The sequence below is a fragment of the Plodia interpunctella genome, chromosome 10, assembly GCF_027563975.2.
Source record: "Plodia interpunctella isolate USDA-ARS_2022_Savannah chromosome 10, ilPloInte3.2, whole genome shotgun sequence".
NCBI classification, from domain to species: domain Eukaryota; kingdom Metazoa; phylum Arthropoda; class Insecta; order Lepidoptera; family Pyralidae; genus Plodia; species Plodia interpunctella.
Window position 1 is genome coordinate 3,612,483 of NC_071303.1, and position 25,820 is coordinate 3,638,302.

The window sequence follows — 25,820 nt, forward strand, 5'->3', positions numbered from 1 at the left end:
GCACACTATTGCAATATGTCTACTTAACTGGCGCCAGTTACGAATTTAGTGGCAGAATTACCTACGATCGCAAGAAGCAAGTTGTTAGGAGAGTCAAACCTGCTATACACGGGTGCACGGTCTAATTAGCAAACTTAGGATCTGGGTCAGTCCGACAAAGCTAGCTCCAAGGAAGCACTGGCCATTTTTCGTACAGCCTCGTAAATTTCAATTATGGAATGTTTTGTATTTTTTTTCGAATGGAACAATTGAATACATACTGATATTATTTTTTTAATTAAGTCCGAATGACTATTTAAATATTTTCGGCCAGTATTATTATTCAATGATAATTTACCGAAGAGAGTCCTTGTCTTTGCATCCGTGTACTTCATAAAAAGTTTTAAATAAAACTTAATTTTTAAAACAACTCTAATTAACCAAAGAACAACTATAAGAAAATTCAAGTCCTAATTTTGATATTTACAGACTATTTTATACATAAACATTTATATGGCTTTGTTTTCAAAAAACTGTTTGTATATATTTATATAAATAAGGATTTCAATAAACCTTTCGAAGAGCAGAAATATTGTAAATATATAAATTATGTTTTGAACTTGAATTTTGTTGCAATCTAGGCCCACTTCCATGTACCTATGTACATGTATTTTTATTGTTTGTAATTCATTGAGAATTTTGTCGCATATCGGTCGAAAGATATACTCTTGTAGGGTTTTTAAAATATATATACATATTTTTTTAAAGTAGTTACAATTGAACTTACTATTCATTATAAACGTAAGACGGCTTATAAACCTTCAACTTAGAAAATGTTGAGTTTCTATTTGCCTTGTTTATATTTGTATTGAGCGTTTCTCACTCTCTCTCCCATACTCAGAATTTCTCGATATTTTCCTCCTGTAATTGAAATCAAAATGAAGAGTATTATGTAATTTGTTTCAAGTAGGTATTTATCTGTTGGAAATTTGAAACTTTAATTACAAAAATTTGTTGAAATGAAAATTTTGTTTCATAAGATTCGTAATTTAGGCAGTGAATTCAAATTATGTAAGGATATTTCAGTTTCATCGTAAGAATTTTAAATCATAAATAATAATTATTATAACAATAAAACTTAACTACTTATAATACTAGGCGATTGGTAGGTTGTGATTGCATTTTTGTTTACACTTAATTAACCCCCGACGCAAAAAGATGGGTGTTATGAGTATATGCATGTGGCATCGTTCCTAAACGAATGACCCGATTTTCGTTTAGTTTTTTTTTTGTCATAGATAATTTTATCCCGGGTGTTCTTAGCCATGTTTCTTGAAAATCGTTTCAGCTGTTTCAAAGTTGTAACTAAATGAATATTGAAAGTCGGGGATTTTTTAATTTGTTTAGCAAATAAACTTGTATAGATCGAGATCATTATTTTTCTTTAATTATGATCGAGATGATTGTGTGATAACATTTTTATCTTCTTCTTATTTAAGAGCTATGCTCTTGTCGGTGGAGTATACGCCACGCCTCTCTATCCTCGGCCTTGCTTTTAAGGTCTTGATACGACACAACGCCTGCCTTCTCTTTCAGTTGGCTTGCATAACTCTTCCTCGCTCTCCCTGCATGGACCTCTTCTTCCTTTTTTGTCAGTGTCTTTTATTCCTTAGTGAAAACCGAATGGAATTCGGGGGCCACCGTTTCCTATTAAGTCAAGTAATTGTGGCATAATTTGTCAAAACCATTAATTATTTTAAACTTGAAACTTCGAATCATGGAATTAGTAGGTACTCCGACTTATTAAATCCATGCTTCGAATAAAATATCTACCCAAAGTATGTATCGTATCTTACCATTTCGAATGTATACAGATATTTTGTACTAGCTGTATATATATCGTTGTATATACTATCTAATAAATTTATCTGTATTACATGAATTGATCTATTAATAATAATAAAATCTTTATATTGGATTACTTTATTTTTGGAGCTATTTTGTCAATATCAATATTAATATCGGGTTGGCCTGAACGTTTTCCTTATTGATTTTGTCTGAATGTAAAGATATTAATATTTATATACTTAATTAAAAAGCCGCTTATACTGAGTACCTTCGTGAAGTATTGATACTTACTAAGTACCTTCGTTATAAATACGAGTACGTACATTCGATATTCGTAGATACTGTGTACACTGATATTCAGATGGCATTTTAATAATGCCGTCTGAATATGAATATGTTCATATACGGTGTAAATGCGTTCATATAACTTCTCTCTCTCTCATCTGAACGTATTCCCGGTTTCTTCCGCAGCCATTGAGCGTCGGAGCCCAAGTTCCGCTCATGAAATGTGTTGTACGATATAGATAGCTTTTTTAAGTTGTTGTTTTGGAGCGGTGGCGGTGTAATGGTCAAGGCGCCTGCCTGTGGATTGAAAGGACCCAGGTTCGAGTCCTACTCGTTCCACATGAGTTTTTTTATGAATACACTTTTTGACAAAATATTACGGGAATCGCGTATTTTCAGGATAAACATCTCTATGTTTTAATCCAAAGTATCAGCTACCTAAATTTAACCGAACCAAATTTCATAAAAAATGGCCTAGCCGTTAGAGCGTGAAGAAGTAACAAATATACCCACAAACTAATTATGGATTAGTGCATCAATCCTTGATGCCTTGTCCCTACCTGAGACATCATATCATAAAAGGTCTATCTTTAACCTATTTTGTTATCTATGCAACAGCCAATCTTCTTGAACCCTGTCCCTTTTGTAATCAACGTCTAATAAGAGAATTAACCGACTAAATAGTTTGCCGCAACGATTTGTATGGAGATGAGGTAGTCGGGGTGAAAGGGCAAGATTAGCCGAGTAAAGGACGGTGAGTGTGAATACAGCTTTATTTTACCATTGAAACTATGTACTTACTATACGATACACACTTATCACAAGAGTAGACGATAATTGGAACAGATAGAATTGAATTAAAATATAATAAAATAATTCTACTGGAGATGGCAAATCAGACGGAATGCCTTTACCAATATCGGGGTACTAATATTCAGGTCCAAAAAGTTAATTTGTACAATAATACATCGATATTCGCGCAACGTTCAACGCTTCAGTTTTGCATAAAATTTCCCTGTTTTCTAAATGCGTTAACGCGAAAAATTACAAATATTTGTTTTATCGAAAAACTAAATTTTACCTACTTACATGATTTCAAAATGTTTTCGTGTTACGTTTAATAAACATTTCATTTTGATTTAGTATTACCGTATTCCAACAATTTTAACAGTTGAAGCTCGTTTTAAATCGAAAATTATTCGTTTTCACACACTGTGGGAATTCGCATCGCTTTGATATGAATTGTCTATAGATAAAATGTTATTTGTTACGTTCGTTGACAGTCGTGTGGTTTGCTTCTATGAATCTTTTATCACGCAATTGCACAGGGAATCCAATTTCTTGATGAAATCGTTTTTGTTTGTTTGTTTTTGTTTTGATTTTGAGGTAGAAACTTGACTGGAGTAAAGTGTACTTTTTACGATTGACTGTAATTACAAAATATAGAACATAACCTACAACAATTAATAGCGCAAATAAAATAGCAATCAAATAAAAAAAAGTGATGCCTTTTCGAAACACATTTGACAAAACCTTTTTATCAAGAACAACTTCGGGCGATGTTTTTACTTGCTAAAACGCTTCTTACAATACATACACGGGCACAACACAACTAAAACCGCAGATAAAATTATGATCATTACTGAAAAATTTCCTGACTGACTGGAAGAGATCTCTCCATGGGATCAGCCCGTTGCTATGATAAGTACGTTTCTGTTTCTTGTGTCTTCGTGTTTCACAATAAAGTTATATAAAACAAACAAATTTACCAAAAATGTTTGATCTATTATTAAATTAACTTACTACTTAAGTCAATTGAGTTCTTTCATATGAATTATATCATAGTATTTGGTACTTTTACCAATGTTCATAGTAATACCTTGTAAATTTCCCTATTATATCGCAAACATCTGACATCTATAGCACTTCTATTCATAACATTATTTTTAAATTCTGCGCCTCGACCCAACTTTAGGAACCATTGATCGCCACTTCGTTCCATTGGATTTTTCGCGTTTTCCTTCTCAATAATAATGATTATAAAATCGTAACCTTTGTTAAACTTTCTAGCTCGGATTTCAAGTACTTGTTTTTTCTTTTCACGCGTTTCTTTTTATTTTAGAAGATATTTTACTTAAAATTATGTGCTTTTACGGCTTTTTACAATTCCTTTTTAGTATCTACTTTTAATTAATATATTATATCATCATTTTTGGTAGCTATTTATAATAAAATAATTTACATCGGTGGTAAAAAACGGAACCATTATAGGATTATTTTATTCTCCGCCTGTCTGTCTTTACATCAGAAACCTTTTTGTAACATGCATTGAGATATCCTCGATAAAAAGGATTCGTCGAATTGAAATATACATCAAATTACGGCCTCTGTTAGCTGCTCAGCTGTGAAAAAAATATCAAAACGGCAAATCGCAAATTTTACAAATTCACAGGGAAATCAGCACGTCTCGTTGCACTTGAATCATGAAAATGGAAAATATTATACAGATTTCTAGATTATTCCTTCAATTATAGTGTAATCCAAAGAAGGAAATTAGTTTGGACGAAATCTATATACAATATTATGATCACGGGCTTCACGGCGTCACAGCCCCGAACGTAACCTGCGAATATGATTGTGTATAACAAAAAACATTGAGCATAATATTTCCAGTTTCATTTTGGCTATAAAATCTCTGTTTAAATACAAACGTTTTTTGCTGATTCGGATCAGATTAAAATATACCATTTTAACGTATTTCATAAACCAAACATATTTTTTGCTTGGCAAAGTATCAGCTTATATTGCATAATCTGTGATATACTGTTATGTACATTTCCAAAACTATTTCTTGAATAAAAATCATGCAAAATTCTACAATTGTAGGTTAAATAAAACACTTCCAAAACGTAAAACCGCATTACCAGTGCATCAAAGTTTAAATCGATTTAAAAGTTCTCAGGGAGTTGTAGTGCAATTTTAAACAATTTAAGCTGTTTAACTGGTCTTTTGTACATAGTAAGCTTGAAACGTTGGTTACTACTTTGTTTTAATTTTGGAATTGAATTTTTATATGTTATTCTTATTCATAATAAAAACTCTTTGTTTTTATAAAAAACAAAGGCCAGCGGACTTGACCATTCCAATAAACCTAGTTTTTTTCTTTCTTAGCATTGTTTTTTCGTCTGACCAATTCAGGTTTTGTTTTAAAAATTTTTGGCAGTACATATTACACATATGGTAGCAAAGGACATTATAATACATATTAACATAGGCACTAGTACAAATCTAAAATAGCAACACGTTATTTGAAAAGACAGAGCATACCATTCGTGTTACGTTAGTGTATGAGTTTTCACAATTGTCTGAAGATCTAGAGGCCAAGAGAGCGAAATAAATACTAGAGGAAATGACAGATGGATTTCAATAGTTTGTGCGAGACTTACACTTGTACCTTATTCATTTAATTACAATAACGTTCTTCTCAAATCCAACGAACTAATTACAAAAATAATGTTGGTAAAATAAAAAAATAAACGTAAAGCTATTGATTATAGAATCTCTGCTACGAGTAAGTAACATCCAAGCTGTGGCAAGTTGAATAAATCGCGCCCGCATAGGCAGTGCCGCCGTAGCTCCGTAGCCGATCGGACGTCTATGTGCTACGAACTCGTAGCACACATAGCTGTCGTAGTCGATACGACTCGCGAGTCACCTTTTGCGTGTTCTGTGACTAAATGTAAAGTGACTGTGCAGTGTTGTGCCAGAACCGATTAATATAAATTAATTGTGATTAGGTAAAAGCTTGGTGTATTACTATGATATTCATTTCTTGTTACCTTTGAATCGAATACTCTAGATGTTAAGATAACGTGAGCCATGACTTGACATGTCACTTATAAGGTAATTTCTACAGAATTTTGGCAAAAAATATATGTACATATGTATGTGTATGATAATATAATTTATATAAATTGATAAAACTTGTTTAAATAAAACTTAAAATGTAAAAAGATCTAATATAAAAATACTTATAAAATATATTTACCAAACGAATACATTTTTAACAAAAATCGGAAAATATTGAAACAAAATCTGTTTTCGGAGAACCGTGCAATTAGGTAATCTTCATAATTAAGTATAATTAATATTAAAATGAGAACGTGTAAGTTTGTGTGTAGGAGAAGTCATTGTCGGAACTCCTCAAACGATTTCCAAAATTCTTTCACTATTAGGAAGCTACATGAATCCCGTGAAATAAACAGTACTTTTTATCCCAATACTCCCAAGGGAGCGCTGTCAAAAATAATTCCCATCTTTACACATTAGTACATTATTATTAATGGGTAATTTTTTTATAATACTTTTTTTAGTAAAACTTACCAACTACTTGTAAATTTAAATAGCTAATCCTTATATTTTTAGTATAGGTATTTTTTGTGTTATTTTATCCTTTTATAAATTATTCCATTCCTTAAGGTGACCCTTAGAGCATCGCAATATTTTGTGGCATGGCAACTGGGATATTAGGCCAAGATAGAAATTTTTTCAAGATTATACAATATTAAAAAAACATTCTAAATAATATAACACTATAATACGAATCTTGATATTTTAGTAATTAATTCAACACTTATATGTTTTAGATAGTTGTTTCCTTATTTTCTTGCAGTGTGAATCTAATTAAAATTTCAACAAAGGCTCCCTAGGCTCCAAGCAGTAATTATTCAAAATAACATCTAGTAATTATATACGTAAATTGATAACTGTCATTACATTCAGTAACTCGTACAGAACTCATAAGTATATTTACGATAACGATGAATGAGTATACGTGGTTTGTTTGAAATTACGAGTACATAAGTCGAAAACAAAATTAGATATTCTTTGATTAATAGTCCTGTCTTGAAGAACAGAAATACTAACTAACAATAACCAAAAATATAGGTAACTAATTACATAAGGTAAATTTTCATATTTTTTCTCTCGACTAGGTTGTGGCAACACTAGGAGCTATGTTTAATATCTCACATTCATTTTGGCGTGTACCTGAAATGCGTTCGGGGCTGTAATGCCACAAAGCTCGGGTAAATAAACCGGTCGTTTGCCTGACGTCAACCCAGCACAAGAATGCTATTGTTGCGCAATTTTATCTTTTAGTCATCTCGTCATAGCGCCTACTGGGGGATATTTCCTTCTAGAGCAGGGTTCTGCTGATTGTGGTTACACAACATGTTGGTCGACACTTGCACGCTCACTTAACTGCACGATAAAATTACAATAGATGGACTTAATTCTAAATATAACACTAGTATGTCTACTTTCTTGTTCTTTTATTAGCTTACAATCTTCACCTTTATCGTTTCTAAAATTTTCTGCCAAATCTTTCTCTCAACAACTATCTACTGTATCACTATTATCTATCACCATTCTTGTTTACGAGTAGATTTACAAAATACTTACCTTGTAAAATTTGAATGAATACAAAAAGTGAGTAATTTCCTTGCATTTCGTTCTGTCACTTGCCGTTTCTCCTTTAGTGTAACGACTTCTTTATTCGTTTTTATCTTCCAACTATCTTTTATTAAACTAAATATAGGGGAATATTATAATTATTATATTTTATTATATTATATTCCCCGTGAGAATATTCCGCTAAATCTTTTTTCAGCCAATGTTCACATTAACACTAATCGCGTGCATGATTATGCCTAAATTTAGTCGGAAAGTATTTACTGTTGTAGTGACTTTGTATTGATTTACGGCCTAAATAGACACAAGGATAAATAGAGCCAAATTATGCCTTTGTTCGTGTTATATTCCAGTTGGTAATTTAACAAACTTTAAACATAGCTCAAACTATGTTATGCTACTTCGGCAAATTGCAAATCGGAATAGTATTTCCAGAAATAGGTACTCACTTTAAGATTACATATTATAAAACTGATATTACAAGACCAGTGCATTATTAAGTTTGCACTTATGTGTAAGGATTGGTGTATTAACTAGTAGACTTGGTGATTTACTAATGATATAATATATCTGAAAAATCTACTTTATTTTCACATAATTTTTTTTTTCCTTCAACCAAACAAAAGTCAATCCAATACAAGTTTAATCATATTTCGAAAAAAAAAGGCTCTTCGTGCACTGTGTGTATTGATTTATTTTGAGCCTACACGCGGGGTCCTTTCTAAATCTATATTTTTGAGTTATAATACGTCAAAAACCTACCTCAACTGATGTCACAAACACGTTCTAACAAACTCCTCTAATATAAAACCGTAGACGCAGTCTGTTTACTGGTTACCCTTGTGCTAAGTTTCTTTTCGAACTTTCAGTATAAGAAGTTTGCGGGCGAATTTAAAAGTTTTTAGATTATTTTTGGCACGCGTCAAGCCGGATTCTAGAGTGCTTTGGATTTCCGTAGAAATAAAATATTAGGTACCTACTTACTTCTTTTTAGGGTTTTGTAAGAGCAATTTACTATTACTCTCGGCCCGGATTAGTGTCTGTCTGTACATCTGTCAACGGGCCGTATCTCATGAACCGTGGTATTAGTAAATTATAAAAATATGAAATTTTCACAGATTATTTAATTATGTTGCTGCTATAACAACAAGTAAAAAAGATGCAAACTCTTAGCAAAATTACAGATTTAAATAATCCAGGAAAATTGTGGGAACGTTCACATATTTTCGGAAATTAACTCCCGTTTATAGCTGAAAATTTCATACTAACTACAGCTTATTTTAAATTTCAGTTAAATAAAAGATAACTAGACCAATATCTATCCCTGAATGAACATGAAATTATTTGCTTGATTGATTACATTAGTAAATAGTGTTAAATACTTAAATAGAACGTGGAGTGCTAAAATTATGCAATATTTAGTTAATGAGGGAATTAAAGTTTTCTGGAAATAGAACCAAGGTATTATTAACCGAAATTATTTTCGTCATAATAAGACATCACTTGTTACAAACTTTCGTAAAACCGAATAATAACACAATTTTAATTCAATTCGGTCGATGAAATATAATCGCTAAAATATATCGCGCACGATAAGGTAATTTCTTTACGATGTAAAATTTTCAACATTTTACTGGCTTATAAAATAGTAATCGTGAAATTACGCAGAATACAGCTGCCCATAAATGACAATGTTGCTTCAAATTTTGTTTCTATAATGTTATTATTATGTAAAAATATATGACACGAATCGCTCGTAGTCCTCTTATTATGCGCTCATTGTGTGTAATGAAAGAAATAACTGTCTTCGCAATCTAAATAAAGTATTTTGGCATTGCCTTTAACATTTTACAATTTATATTACTCACAAACATTTTCTAAAAAATAATTCAGATTCCCGATGACAATAATTAAATACGACGGATCGCATTGGGACAGAAAATGTAGCGCAAAAAGTGGATGGTTCGAATGAAAAATGTGTTGATATCTGACATTTCAAAATGTCCCTCGCGGTCCTTAGGGACGTCGTGAGTCAACGCAAGCATTTGGCTAATTTGAGTACTGGCATAAATCATGAAAAAAACATGCGGAATTCTTGGTATTTCTCTTTGTTGCGTCGCGTTTTTCGTATTGTGCTTTAATGAGGATTACAGTTGCGGCTGACTTAATTATATAGTCAAATTAAAAATATGGAATTACTTATCGTGAATTTCATCTCATCGATTTATAAAAAAATAATATTCTTATGAAATGACATTATCAGAAGTTCAATTAGCGCAAAAAATAATCTTCACGATTATTTTTCTTTCACATTAAAATAAATATTATAAGCGACACAAAAAATAAATGATATATAAAACGAATCGACATTAACGCGTGACATTTGAGAAATTCCTAGGTCCATTTGACAACTGTCATCCAACCTCGAACCTCGATATTTGCATTTGGACGATCGGGTAGGCCTACGAATAGCACATCGGCTGAATGGGATCAATCTGACTCAGCGGATCGGGTGATCCGATAAGAAAGCAAATTATTGCGGGATGTTGACCGTTATGGTGGAAATGGGATGCTGGTCTCATGTCTGTGATGTTTGGTTTCATTATATGCAAATTTCTAATTTCGCTCTGAGCTCTACTCCCGTAGGAATTTTGCGATAAAAGTACCTAAGTAAGTACAAATTTCATCGGCATCTGACCCGTATATTTTGCGTAGTTGTAGTAACAATATACACGCAATCAAATTAGAATTTATAAATGTTTGTTGTAAAATAAGAATTAATGTGCTATATATAGGCATAAATGGAAAAAATTAATTCAACAAATTGACAATGTCAAGTTTAAATCTCAAGTCATTTATTTTATTGATTACCTACAGCATTTCCTTGAGAGGAGATACCTAACTGTTTAAAACAGTAAAAAAAAAGATATTATGTAACATTAATTTTTGAAAAAAATTGGAACAAAAACAATCTCATATTATCCCTTACGGAAAGTAAAATCAAAGAACTTTACACAAGAAAATTGCGAAGACATTGATTGAACTAACGAAAATATTCGTTGTTATGGTGGAGTACTTTATTATTCAATTCAAAAAGTAATTTGAATAGAACCCGGGGCTATAAGGCTCGTAACCGTTTACACAGAATAACGTATTCTAAAGGTCGAAAAAAATTGAAGTTAGGTAAACAAGGAAAAGTGCCAAGGGCTGGCTGGCGACTTTTTTAGAATGAAGAGTAAAAAAGTTGTTTTATGACACTAGCATTCCAACCTGCCTTTTCTTGAAATTTTCAATCGACAATGTAGTAAAAGTTGAGGTTTTTTTGCAACATATTAAATCTGTTGTTGTGACACGTTCCTCTCGTGAAAACTTGTGAGTTGCAACGTCAAATTTGACGTTCATTTTACCAGCGCCCCGCTGATGTTTAGACCTTGTGTTTTTATGCGCATTAAAGTTAACGTCAAAGTTGGCGGTGAAACCCACCATTGGGAATTCATATTCTACATATTTTTTGTTATGTATTCAATAGATCTGTGACGACATTGTAATATATCTATTAAATAATATATGTGTGTGACATGTGAAATAAAACAATTTTCAAAAAGATTTTTCAAATTTCGATTTCTCAATACGCTAGAAATAAAAAATAATAATCAATAATACAAATAAATTTCATTGAAGTAGTTTTCCATGAATCGATTCTAGTTCTCGGGAAAGCCAACCTATAAAAATTATAATACCCTTTGTAGCTGCACCCATCAAACGACAATAGTGCAAATTTAATATATAAGTATAGCAATTGAAAGTCAATCTAGAACCTTTTTATTACCATTTGCTTGCTTACTTCGATGTACGAGTATTTCTTAGTAAGTACTAAGTATGCTTAAATATTTTATTTCATTTATAATTATTAAATTTTCTAAACTAGTCGAAATCGCATTTGTGTTTAATTATGGTTCACTTTCTCTTTCTTTGCGCTTTCCCGATTACTTCTTCAGCTGTAAAGAGTCCAAGCTTAGGGTTCACATTTCCTAATATTTTCTCCACTTCCCACGGATCTTATGAATCATATGTTATGTTCACTTTTGTGTACTTACATTGTTATATAACTAAGAACAAAAATGGTAAGCCCTTCTGCCATGATAGGGACCAACACTGTTTAAATGAGTTTCGGCATTACTTCTCAGCAGTGGTAGTTCCTAGTAGCTTTGCTAAATATTACTTAATTCAGAATATGACGTGAAAAGGTGGTGTCTGTGGTGTCTAATTTCTGAATAAATGTTTTTGATTTTATGATCTTGACAGATTATATTCAAGTCACCGAAAGGCATCTAACGTGACTTTAATGATTACCTACCACATCTAGTAGCAAGTAGTAGTCATACACACAATAATACAAGACAAGAATGTGTTATTTTGTGTAAAAGGGCATGTTACCAAATCGAAACCGGTCTACCTGAACAAAAGTGTTCAAATGTTAATATTATTTGAGCGAATTTGGAATATTGTTCCGTTTGAGGCAATATTCGAAAGGAAAACATTTTGCTTACACATTTTATGAAAGTTTCAGGATATTGAACAACGGTCGCTTTTCGATATAAGATTGGATAACCTTCTTACACCTAAAACTTGAATGTTTCAGTGTTATATAATAAGGATAATATATCTCTAGACTTTTATATAAAACAGCTATTTGCCGCGCGTTCACAAGCGTGTTTCCCTTTCTTTAGTCATTTTTTTATCGCATATTTCGCAGATTGGGTCTGTTTTCAACGCTTGCAACTAATGTATTGATGGCCTATATGTGACATAATGAATAGAAAGTGTTAAAATTGTATTTCACAAGTATTCAAGTAGGTAGGTAGTTAAGTTATCCAGGAACCATATCAGGCAGATAGAATATCTGTCAGATTAAAAAACAATATTTGTAAGATCATTCGTCATTTCTTCTTAGCAGCTGTCGTTCCAAAACGCCAGTAGTTTGTAACTTTTTGAGAAATTACTATAACAAGATTTGACGTAAAATAGTGCTCGTAAAATTTTTATCCATACCAATATTAGAAATATGAAAGTCTGTCTGTCCCGCTTTCACGCTGAACTGCTGGACCTATTTCGATGAAATTTGGTATGCATGTAGTTAAGGACCCCGTCAACCCTTAAATGACCCCACTATTGTTAGTTGGTAATCATCATGTTTGTTTCAAATTCCGCGGGGAAAATTTAGTTTATGAACAAAATAATGAAACACTATCAATACATATAATAAAATTGAAGAAAGGTAAAATTTGTACATTGGATATATTTTTCAAATTCTTCATGGAATATACTTAGTTACATCAGTAACTAAGTATATTCCTTTGAATTACAATTTGAGACAAGAATTTGAATTACAAAATTATATTTATTAAAACATAGATGACGAAAATATAGTTTTGGAAATTTTTGTCAGTCTGTCTGAACGCGCATCACTCGAAATCTACTGGATCGATTTGCTTGAAATTTGGTTAACATATTAGATACATTTCATCCCTGTAATTGGTCAGGTTCCCGTAGGATAATTGAAAAACTAATTATGAATCAAAAATGCCCCGGAATCCCGGGTTAACATCTTAATAGACATTTCATCCCGGAAAATGAGGAGGGTCCTGTAGGAAAATTAAAATACAAACCACGGAGCCGATTTACTTTAAAATTTTGCACAAAAGTGTAAACAGAATATAAACATTTTTTTTTTTTATTGATGAAAGTCTGATATAGATATAATTAGAAGGGAAACGGGGAAGGGAAAGGAAAAGGGAAACGGAATGGGACACATTGCGAAAAATATAATGGCACAATATGTTGGAAACGGTACGAGATATCTACATTCTACATTACATAGCAGAAATAGCGGGATTGTACAAGTTTACGGGACGAGACACGCAGCGGGAAACAGGAAATTGAACTAAAGATGAGAAAAACACGAATTTGAATCATATAATATAGTGTTACAGAATACGCGATAAAAAAATTACTGAGATTTTTCTATGAAATTCACGCGGGCGAAGCCGCGGGCAAAAGCTAGTAAACAATAAAAAGGACTTTATGGCAAACTGTGCTTAGTAGAAATAGTATCAAATAATTCGTTTGACCTTTACTAAAGCACTAATAAAGGTTTATTGGCCCTTCAATCACTTTCTAATGTTTCAATAGTGTGTAAGCATTATAACATTGCTAAAATAACAAAAAATCAATAAACTTCAGCACCAGTCAATTTTGTCGTTAAGTTTAATCTCCATTATTTAGATAAAATGGCGTACTTTGCGTTGTTCTGTGTAGGTTATATTACGTCAAAGTTGTTGTGAATGTATGTGAGATGTTTTGAAAATACTGTATTGTACATAGTTTGAAGTCTATTGACGATATACATATTCCCGCCCGTTATCCCTGTCGAGTTCGATTCTCACCTCAAAATAATTATATGGAACAAATTAGGCAATGAAATTCGACCTTTATAAAAATCACTTAGAAATTCGCTGAATAACGACACCAATCACAAAATATACACACAATACAAACACAAAATATATTTTGTGATTGGTGTCGTTATTCAGCTAATTTAGATAATATAGACTATATAGATAAATATGGAGTGACAAAAACATTTTCAAAAAAAATCAATATTGCAATCGAATGTGTCTGGTATAATTTTAACAGTTTCATGCATGTTAATAACTGGAAATTGAAACTATTTTTTATTAGTTTGTATTGTTTCTACGTATTCCAATAACCTAGTGAAGTTATATATAATATTAAATGGGGTTCGAAGCTTTATATTTATTACATCTCAATATTTTTTAGCAAAAATGATATTTTTGATATGTCAGAGAGATTTTATTGCATTTGATGCATGACAAAAAAAATCATGTCCGTTTTTTTACATGCATATTTGTCTGTTTGCAGACAATGCATTTTTATGATTATTCAGCATGACTTGATTGTTCACCCAAGAACGGCTTCTAACGAGGGAACTCTTCAACGGTTTACTACACGGACATGATTTTTTTTATTACGCATTTCATGCAATAAATCAACCAAAAAAGCTTTTGTCAAAAATGATTTTTTTGTAAAAAACTTATTACTTATCTACGAAGACTAAAACTAAAATAACAAAAAATAATGTTGCTAACCGGACACGTTCGCAGGATTAATACCCATTGCATAGATAAAAAAGTTTACTATAATGGGACATTTTTGTTACACCTACCCGATGTCGTACCAAGCCTTTACCAAGTAAATTCGTTTCGTTTTAACCGTTTCCATACATTTTTTATGTAAGGCATTGACGAAAACCGACAAGGGTTGCATGTAAAGTGTGCACGGTGGTTTAGTTTTTTTTTTAGTGAACAGTGCAATAAATTGTGCACCTTTTTACCTTTGTGCTTGGGAAAGTAACATAAACTAGGCACATTATTTATTTGTCTTTGTATTTTTATCACGCGAAGGCGATGAAGTAAATCTATACTATTATTATAAAGACGTAAATGTTTGTGAGTTTGTAACTTTGTATGTTTGAGGAGGGTAATCTCAATAGCAATCTTGGATAATGTACCTTTCTAATGGTGAAAGAATTTTTCAAATCAGTTCGGTAGTTTCGTAGATTACCCGCCTCAAACATATTTGCAATACTCGCTGAGTTGCTATGATAAGAACAAAATTGTACATAACACCTGTATTGTAATTATGACTCATAGTTGGCAAATAAATGTTTGAATCTTTGAATCTTTGAACATACAAACTCGCAAACGTTTGCCTATTGGATATAGTATGGATTAAGAATGTAAATTTTAAACAGACATCCGTATGGTTATTAGCTATTTTCTTTCAACTTTTTATTTTCACCATGTCGAGCTGCAAATACTCAACAAAAGCTGATCACAACAATGTCGTACATTCCCAAATTTTATGAGTACGTGCCAAGGATTTCTAAGCAGAATCTGTGGCCTTATTACTTAGGGCACAAGTGCTAATAATTGGTCGCCACGTTTTATTGGAAACAGAACAGTTGTGATTCATGTTTCAGTTTCCGTTTATAGTGCACCAGAGGAAATATAACTTATTTCATAAACGTGACAGTTTGCACTTGGCTCAACAAAGTGACAAATATAGTTTGGAAATTTTTACGCAACAATTTACGAAATTCCTGGAAATGATCGATGAATTATGTCAATAGGTATTTGGAAACTTTAATGGATCATATTCCAGATATTCAAAGAGCATATTAATATTAGTGGGAAATATACTGAAATGTTAACAAAATTATGTTACTGTGTTAATTAGTAAATTTGTATGGCTCCACTAATAGTGGTCAGATCAGTAGGTAATTGAAAATCCTCGTATTATTTGAAAAACTGGTGGAGATGAGATTGTATTATTAGGCTTATTTACCTAGTGAGTTGTACATTACAACTGAAATATATTTATTATATAAAAATATGATAACATAGATATTTAGATGGAAATAATAACATTAGAAGCTTTATCCCTGGGAATGCTGTTGTTACCTATCATGTATTGCCTATCATATATGTAGTGGTCCTATTCTAGGGCGGAACCCACGCAAAGTAAAAGTGATAGACATAAGAGGTACTTATACTATACAACTAATAGTTAATGAAAATAAAATTAATTTAAAATGTAGAGAGAGTGGCCAAGACACAATTAAACAAACCAAAATATTCTTTTTCATATAACGGAATAATAATGTTTCAAACAATAATCGAAGTATATAATATTTCATAGAAATCAACACGCCGTGTTCCGCTTATTAAATATTCCGAGCGTGACTGATGGCCATATAGTACATCAGCCTATACGAATTTATTGCAATTACCATTATTACTAAGGTAATTGAGGTCTTAGCAGGGCTTCACATGCAGTTGACTGTACAAAGGGTATTTTAGTAAGTAGTGATGGTAGGCAACGTAACTGTACATGTAACTTGGTAACCACATCAATCTAATGTAACATGATCAATTAAGTTACTTCCCTACTTGTGTAACTCAATATGTTACCTAACTTGTGTAGGACATAGGAGTTAAATATACAGCAGAAATAAAATATAGTTTGTGATTTTTTTATATAATTATTCATATTAAACGGCTGATGAATCATCAATTTAAAAAACATTGATATATTAGATATTTTTATTGTCTTTTTTTTCACAAGGAAATCGTGACGCAACAGCTTCTTCTTTCGGGGATAAAGAAAGGATTAAAAAAATTTGCAAGCCTTATTGTTATTTGCGGACCGAACTAACAAGGTCCGAAACGTCTGGGAAATAAGATATGTGCGCGTTTAATAGATACCTCTCGTTTCATATATAATGTCGCCTCTATAAGAATACTTAACCGGTTTTTTTTATTTCTTATCTTTAAGAAAGGTACAAATATATGTCTTTGATCCATAACTAAGCACATTTTCCCGGTCGACCTCTCAGACACTTATTTGTATAGAATAGGATTTCTGACCTCTAACGTTCTATAATCCCTTTATAACTGTTTTTTTTTTCTTCCAGTGCTTCACGTGTTGTTATTATAACGTTAATTTTTATTATTTTGTTCGCATAATATTTTCCTCATGCAACCCTAGGGCTTCACTTGATCTTATTTCAGTTTTTTCATACCTTATTAGCCTTATTTAGCTTAGCCTTATTTATATGAAATCCTACTTTTGATTCAGTTGTAAATATTGGTGATAAATTTTAAAAGTAACTAACGAACGAATTAATCAATAATTAAAAGCTTAAAATGTACTAATGAAAGAATAACAATTGATTCTTTCCTTAGAACATTTTAAGCTTAGTAATTACAAATTAATAGTTACAAAGAAATATACAATAATTTTTTTTGTAACTAATAGTTATTCAAAAAAATTAAGCATTTTCTTCGTCCTGTCGCGACTTTGCTAGGGTGAAACCGTAAAAAAGTAGCCTTTGTTATATTCCAGAAGGCTTTGTCTATCTCTGTTTCAAATTTCTATGAGAATTTCTAAAAGAATTTTCTTTGAGTTTATTGAATGCAAAAAAAATATACAAAAATCATTTCTCTTTGTAATAATACTATGGATATGGATGGTATGGAAGTATTGACAAGGTGAGTTTCTAAGCATCCTATAATACAGCTGGTTTGAATACAACTCCAGCATCTTTGTTGCCTTGGCTGTTTACAATAAATGTACAATAGTTGTATCTGGGTTATCGGGCCGACATAATGCTACGGCGTCACTCTGTCCCTACCTTCCGACCTCTATAAAGAATACGCTCCGCATCTCGGCTAAAGAGTAGCCAGTATCGGAGGTAATAATGTCCATAAAATGAAAAAAAACTACGATGAACTAACGTTCACCTTTTTCATAAGGTACTATGGTATATTTTTGTGTATTAAACTGTTAGATCAATGAGGTAATGTTGCCGAACAATCGATAGTTTTATAATATATATTTTCAATGGAAAGGCCATACTATCGATAGGCATTGGTTGTATCGAATCGAGATGATGATTAACTCCGATACTATCGATAGGATCAATACTATTGCTTTTCCTCAAACTATCGATAGTCAATCGAAAGGCAATCCACACTAGACCTTGGTATACATGTCGTCTGCATTGATACCTCATACTACTCGTATTTTAGAAGAAAATAAGTTCAAGTAAATGTTTTATAAATGCCATCACAATCGAACTAAATTTATTTCATAACGTAAGAGGTCTTGGAACGAAAAACACAATGTGAAATATAAGGGAAACATTAATAAAATAAATATTATACTCATAGGCAATAGGCTGTCACTGTTTAATAACAATGCTTTCAAAACTCGTATCTACTCCGTTAGGGACAAGTACTTGATATTGTTTCTGTAGGTAGTTCATCAAAGAATATTTTATATGACATAAATACACTACACGTAAGCGAAATATTAGATTTCAATTCACAATTATATACTGAATTGTATTACGTAAATTATAATTCTCACACATGGTACTGTAATACAATCCGCTAAGTAAAGAGGACAGGTTGTGTTAAATTGTGTTAATTCGTAGGTTGAGTTTTGTTGGTAGGTCAAAAGCTACGTGAGCGATGAACGAAATTAATATGAAGTTTCAGACGTAGTTTCGTTTAATTACAGGTTAGAATTTGGAATAACTCGATTAAATAGAAGCGTCATTGTCATAAGCCGCATATACTATTCTGCTGCGCGAGCGAGTGTAAATGTCGTGCGATGTGATTCGACTAAATTTAATAGCCTCCTGACATAAGTCGCACAGGGAAAAATGGGCGAATTGGATTTTCTTTCAAATTGTAATATTAATCAAACGCTTTTATATAAAAGCTTTATATTCGTCTTATTATTTCAAATTCTGTGACTCACACACTTAGTATGTGCCATGTAGTTAGTAGTCAATTTTCTTTAATGATTTATGAAGTGAGGTTGAAGTTATTAAGACTAGAGAACAAATAAACTTGTAAACTAAGATATTACTTGAGCCAGTATTTATTTTTACTTTTTTATAAAGTACTATGTTCAAAAATTTTATTACGTATTTCATTGCTTTTGACCGCGGCGGCTTTCTCACAGGAACAGTTCTTTTTTCCGGGATGAATTACTTACGTCCTCCGTGTTATTAACTAAGTATATGAAAGCAAAATTCCAAAAAGATTTGTTGAGTAGATACAACATGACAACCAGACATACTTAAATATTTATTTGTTGTTTGGATATTTTAATTCGAAAAATGAATTTTTGCGACAGAATGAAATATAAAAAAAACTTTGATCTAAATTTAATTTGAATTTAGCCTGGGATATAGACGAGTCTTTCATGTTAAATAACATTTCATTCACCCAAGGGCACTTTCATCCTTACAAATCCCTTAATTTCCCTTGAAATATGCGCACACATACCTACTTATGTTTAGGGTACCGGGATTCCTAGAATTGAATTAACACTTTTTTTTTCTTTTAAATAAAAAAAACTTAGTAATTATACCTACACTTAACATTAAAGAAATTATAATAATTGTACAATATGCTTCTTTTGTGTCTTCAAACATACCTAAACGTTTCGAACGACAAATAAATATAATCAGTATATTTTAGGTACCAGACCGTAACACTGTAATATTACTAAAATGTAACAAATTACTCACTGAATAATTAATATCTCATTACACACTATATACATACATATCATATTACACAACATACGGGACCCACCGACAGTATAAATCTGTGACTTGGCCGGTTTTTTTCGTGAACACAACCCACACATATACAAATATGTCAGATTGTACGAACAACAAAAATATAAATTCCGCCTGGTAGCGGATTCCTTCTTTTATTGGATAAGTCGTACATACGTACAAATATTCCCAACTTCTTATTAGTACAGTTATACATTGACATGATTTGCTTCTATGATTCAGGTTATGACGATTATTAATCGACTCAATTCGACGATCGAACAAATCGGTTTCCAATATTTATTGAGTTTATTTAAAGAAACGAAAAATAAATAAGATATTTTCTCTTTATAATAGTAGGTAATATGGATAAAACTTTATATTTAAAAAAATAATACATAAAAATTGTTACAGGTGAACATTGACATGGCAAGTGAACGGACTCAACAATGAATTAAAAATGAGGTGATAACTAAAATCCAAGATGGCGATGGTAATATCACAAACGACCAAAGCGGCGATTGGCGGATTTCTGGCGCTGATGATTCTTGGAGCTGTGCTGGTGGTGGGGGCTGCTTTCGGTTGGTTCGACCCGAGGAGGGAAGACGAGGAAACTCCAGCGAAAATCAGTGCTAGGTTGCAGGGCAGGACTTCGTTCGTTACTCATCGTGCTGTAAGTACATCTTTTATCATTTTTTTATCAATCTAGAATTAGAAATCTTCCCGTGGAAGTCTTGCGATTCGACTAAAGGTATTGAATATTTATTTGCTTTAAATTTAGAATATTATGTATGTATGTATATTAGATTAGAATATTATTATTAGTTTCATACATTTAGCCAATACTGGCATGCAAATTATGACAAGTCTTAAAATATACATTACTGTTTAATTGACCTAACGCGTTGCCGCTCCGTTGTGTAAGTTAAAACTTCATGCAAGTTTCTATTGTTCTACGTTGATCTCTCGACGGATGTCAAAACTAAAGGTCTACGTAATGCTCTGGCAGGGCCCTAAGAAAAAAAAGATTTGACATCAGCTAGGCAGTAGCTTTCCCAAAGAATGTGGACTATGAATCTGGATATAAAATAAGAAGTAAGCAGTAAATAAATCTTCAACACTTAAAGGGTTATATTATACGTAGATCCAGCTAGAGCTTGTGGACGTCAAAGCCGGAAAATATACCGGTAATACAATACGATTTTGAGAATATAAATGTTAGAATTGAAACAATTTAAATACATTGTAGGTACCTACTTGCCAGCATTGTTCCCTTTTATAAGAATACTAAAAAGGTATATAACGTAACATAACAAACCGAGGAAAAGCACCCCGAAATATCCTCTCCTTGTCGCCATAAAGAATGACCCTATCAAGACAAATTTTACAATGTAGGACAAGGAATGCCATTTCATCTCCCTTGAAATTGCTTCATGTGCTAAAATAGAACGTATTTCTGAGATGGGTACGGCCATCTGACGAGCTATAATAGGACACTTTTCTTTGAGGACGAATTCAGATATTTTGAGTGGACATTATTATTTCAATGGGAGCGTGTTTTTATACTATCTGGGGCTTGACTAGCTGAGATATAGTACTAATGGCGAATATAAGATCTTAAAAAATTGGGACTATCTTTTTTAAAAGTTAGTTTTAAAAGTTATATATATCGATGTGAAACACGATTAACTTACATGAAAATATATGAGAAACGAGATGACCAGTTCCCTCTGGCAGCACCCGTTCACGAGTTGACGCATGGGACAGCCATCGTGTAGCTCAACCATAATAGAGGGAACCTCACGACCCGGCCCACGACACATACATACATGAGTAGATAGAAGCTTCATTACTGCAAACATTCTTAACAGGAATACAGGGAGACCTGTCGCTCAACAAATTGTAGCACCTATCTATTCATATTATACTTGATACATCTACCTCTTTTTTGGTCTTCCTTTATTCCTAGAATTCTTCGCATTCAGTTTTGGGGCCCGATTCTGACGCATTCGAAATTCACTTCATCAATTTTCTTCAATTGTTTCTTTATAGTTTTAAGCAAATTTACAAACTAAAAAGTTCTATCGATCAATTCATTTGCTAAAAATTTTGTGACGGTGATTTTTTGTAAATGCAGAAATTAGTACCTTTAGGAAAAAAAACTGATTCCATTGCGTGTGAATCGAGCCCCGGGGTTTAGTGACATGATTGTTATCTTTTTTTAAATCTCATCTCTCCTGTCTAATTATTACCATCATTTTCGAGGGCAAGAAACCTTTCACCGCCATGTTTAATTTCTACAAACTGTGCTATGAAACTCATCGCACTTGAGCACCGTACGTCCGTGAGTAAAACCATTCTCTGATTATAAGTTTGATAACCGGGCGAAGCAGCCGGTTTACATTTTAAAAAGTAAATTTTGCGCTGACCCCGATACTCCGGGAACATTTTCAAACCATTGCTGTTTTTTAATTAATATGGTGGTGGAGTGAATTTAAAAAGTCTGCTTGAAAATATTTTATTCAAATAGAATCCTACGACTAATTCGGTGTCTGAATGTTCTTAACAGATTCTGATACGGTTTTAGTAACATTTGAACAATTATTTGTAGAAAGTTATTTTTAGGAGGGTCAAAACACACCCGCTCATAGCAGTTAAAAAGTGTTATATGGTACTTGTTTACTAATACAAAAAAGAGTTAAGATTAACATTTTAATATTTTGTATGTTTGTAACGAATAAACTCGAAAACTTCTAGATCAATTTTGATATTTTTTGGCACAGAGGTATACAAGATCTCCAGAAGCACGCATCAAAAACAAAAAAACAAAACAGTCTTTTTATAAAAAAAATACGAATCGACTATACTAGAAATTTTACAGAAAGATTATTTTGATAGAGTATAAGTAGATAATTGAAATTGATTTCCCAAAGTAGTAAATAATTAAAAAATAAAAGAATCTTCCACAAATAATAATTCAGACATCCATATACAAATGAGAACAGAAGAATAACTAAGACCCTACATAATTTAAGACGCACGCAATAGTAAAACAAAATAACTAGTTTAAAAAAGTTTTATTATACTTTAAATTTTATTACATTAAAATAACACAACAATGACTATTAAAGTTACTACAACAATACACTTCAAATACGTTTACCGGTGGAGTATTCTCCCTAAGTACAATCTACTAACAATAATGTCTAACCTAACATTTTCACTCGAGATAGCTTCCATTATCCAACTTTCAGCAAATAGTTTTCCGTCTGTATTTTTATACATCATTAAGGTACTCAAGAAACAAAGACCGTGTGAAAATTGTGTTTCTCCTTGAAAAAATAAAGATAATGTGATTCGGGAAGAAGTGGTTGATAAAGGTAAATGTGCCAGTATGTTGAAATCCAAACAGTAGTTTTCCAATAACCGAGTTAAGGGGAAGTGTTTTGAAATAATGAAAGCTGAGATTCTGATCAAATAAGTCATGAAACATCATTATATTTCTTATTTGATAATGCATATTCAGGTGTCAAGTAGATCCGCCATGGAATAGTACCAGACCATAACTTCCTATCTTGTATGAAGCCACAAAGGGAGGGTTGACGTCAGACCAGCGGCCTGTCATAAAATCACAGCCGAGACTGCAAAATTTAAAGGTTATATAATTACTTTCAGGTTTTCTCAAAATATTTTCTTTCCCCAGAAGCAAGTCGTTGCTTACGAAAATTACTATACATGAGCTAAATTGGTATATAAATAGAATATATAAAATCATTCACTACTACTGCTTAACTACTGAAACCCTACCGCTTCATAAAATAAATCAATATTTTTCAACAAGACAAGAATATAAAAAATATTAAAACTTGTCACCTAATGCTTACTCCGGATTAAAATTAATATCTGTATAACTCTATGCTTGTAATTACATTATTAATCCGTTACAACAAGCCAAAACCTCATATCGCGTTAATTATCAATATGGTACCAGAATTGGTTACAAATCAAATAACGTTACGTGAAAGTAAGGTCCACCGTAATTGTCGAATTGCGTGTGCGTGAAAAAAATATTACGTATTAATTATCATTTACCTCGGCGTCGGCCATTTTCCATAAAATTAACTGTTTGGCTTACGAAAAACCAACTTCATTGTATCCGGAAAGTAATAGGTGCGGTGACTTATTAAAATATTAATTGATCATTAAATACTGACTTAATTGCGAAAAGGCAGACGCTCGAAGTATTTAATTTTATTTAGTGTATACCATGATACTTTTATTGTAACAAACACACAAATAATAAGTAAAATATGATAATATTTTATATTTGTACGTATGAAACTGACATATTATGCCAAACAGGGATATATTTCTTCACACATTCGCAGTCTGCACTCACGACTTAATAAAATTTTAACGTCGGATTTACCGGCGCCTTAAAGAATTTGCACTCGAAGAAATTCCAGATTACTGCCGGCAAAGCGAACTTCGCCTTAAGCTGAAAATACCCGAAAAAGGCGTAGGAAAGAGGATTGTTTCAATATCGACGCTGGAAACATATGAATTATTTATATGTATCGTTGAATGAAGTCCATGCTTGAACACAGTGGTTTTAGGGCGTGACTCGACTCGCTAGAAGATAAGGGTGTTATCATCAGCACGAAAATTGCTATCTATCTTCCTCAGCGGAGAAATACGAAAGTGATACAAATAGGCGTGGTATCGACTGGTATTGTTTGGAATTGCGAAGTTTGCGATAGTCCTTGCATATGTAAGGAAAAAGATCGGCAAGTGCTGTGTTCGCATCATTATTCTTTATTCGACTCGCATTATTCACAGATTTGTTGGAAGTATTTATCATACTTATTGTTCAATGCTTTTGCCGATTCAAGTAGGATTCTGGGATTTTTTTATTTGGACGATTTTATTTTGGTTTCGTCTCTGATACAAAGGGTTGTTTTCTTTTGAAAACCTGTGATTATTTGCAAAAGTTGTTTCTCATCTGAACGGATTATCGGTACCTTCCACAGCCAAAAAATGTTGGAGCTCAGGACCCGTTCTCCTACATTCTCTTCTTCGCTTCACTCGATTTAATGCTATACAATAACCAAAATAATTTATTCTGGTATTTCTACATTCACATCGTCTGGCATAGAGTAGCTTATCATATATATTATAGCGTTGCATTATTTTAACAAATGCATACGAAAACATTTCTCCTTACTCAGCTCAGCTCAGTAAATCCTTTTCACTTTCAATATGGAGATTAACAAAACACACGAGTACAAAATTCGCCTTTGATGTAACACAGTATAGCTTACTCGGTTCATACGCCCAATATCACCAGTAATCCACTATAAGGCTTCAATGGATTGGGTCGCGAATATTCGCGGTTCACGACTTATGCGACGGAGCGGAGGACATTGAACAAGACCTAATAAAAAAAGTATTAAGGCGATAATACTTCTATTCGGTTCCTTTCTTCGATATCAAACGTAAGTGCGAGTTTAGAGTTTGCTTTTTGCTATCGTATCTTTTCACAGTGTAACAAAATCAACCCATAATAGTATTCCATTGTGACGCAACAACAATCATACCGCAATATCATTGGTTGGCTGTGTCTCATTGCGAAAAGTATATGTAGTAAACAGTGATACGAAACTCGCACTGCCTTTCGAAAAGCGAAACGACGCAAAATTCGGTTAGACTGAATGAATTCCGTGATTCATGTTAGTTTCATTTATTGACTTTTTTATTCTTTTCACAATGGGCTTTATGCCCATTTTATTATTGGGTACGAGTAATAAACGGAACGCATTTTTATTAAATTTTCCCTTTGTTGTGGAGTATTAACTTAGTACCATTAGATGAACGAGTGGGGTGTACGTATATGTGAAGGCGAGAGGTATACAAAAGATAACAAATATCAAAAGTAAGTAATATTAGCATCCCATGTAAGGAAGGAAACTCATTTCAGATGTAATATTTTTTATATAAATGTATTGTCGATATAGTC

General features: G+C 32.4%; 1 protein-coding gene across 3 annotated transcripts in view; it reads left to right on the forward strand.

Annotated features, from left to right (window-relative positions):
- Positions 1 to 25,820, forward strand: part of LOC128673139 (collagen alpha-1(XVIII) chain-like) — a 77,935-nt gene that overhangs the window by 29,354 nt on the left and 22,761 nt on the right. The window contains exons 1-2 of one of the 3 annotated variants that reach the window (XM_053750775.2): positions 5,735 to 5,909; positions 20,219 to 20,477. In XM_053750775.2, coding sequence (XP_053606750.1) covers positions 20,289 to 20,477 — 189 coding nt within the window. In that variant the 5' untranslated portion in view covers positions 5,735 to 5,909; positions 20,219 to 20,288. Of the gene's footprint in view, positions 1 to 5,734; positions 6,016 to 20,218; positions 20,478 to 25,820 lie in introns of those variants that run through there. The other 2 variants (XM_053750774.2, XM_053750776.2) reach the window with 2 other exon arrangements.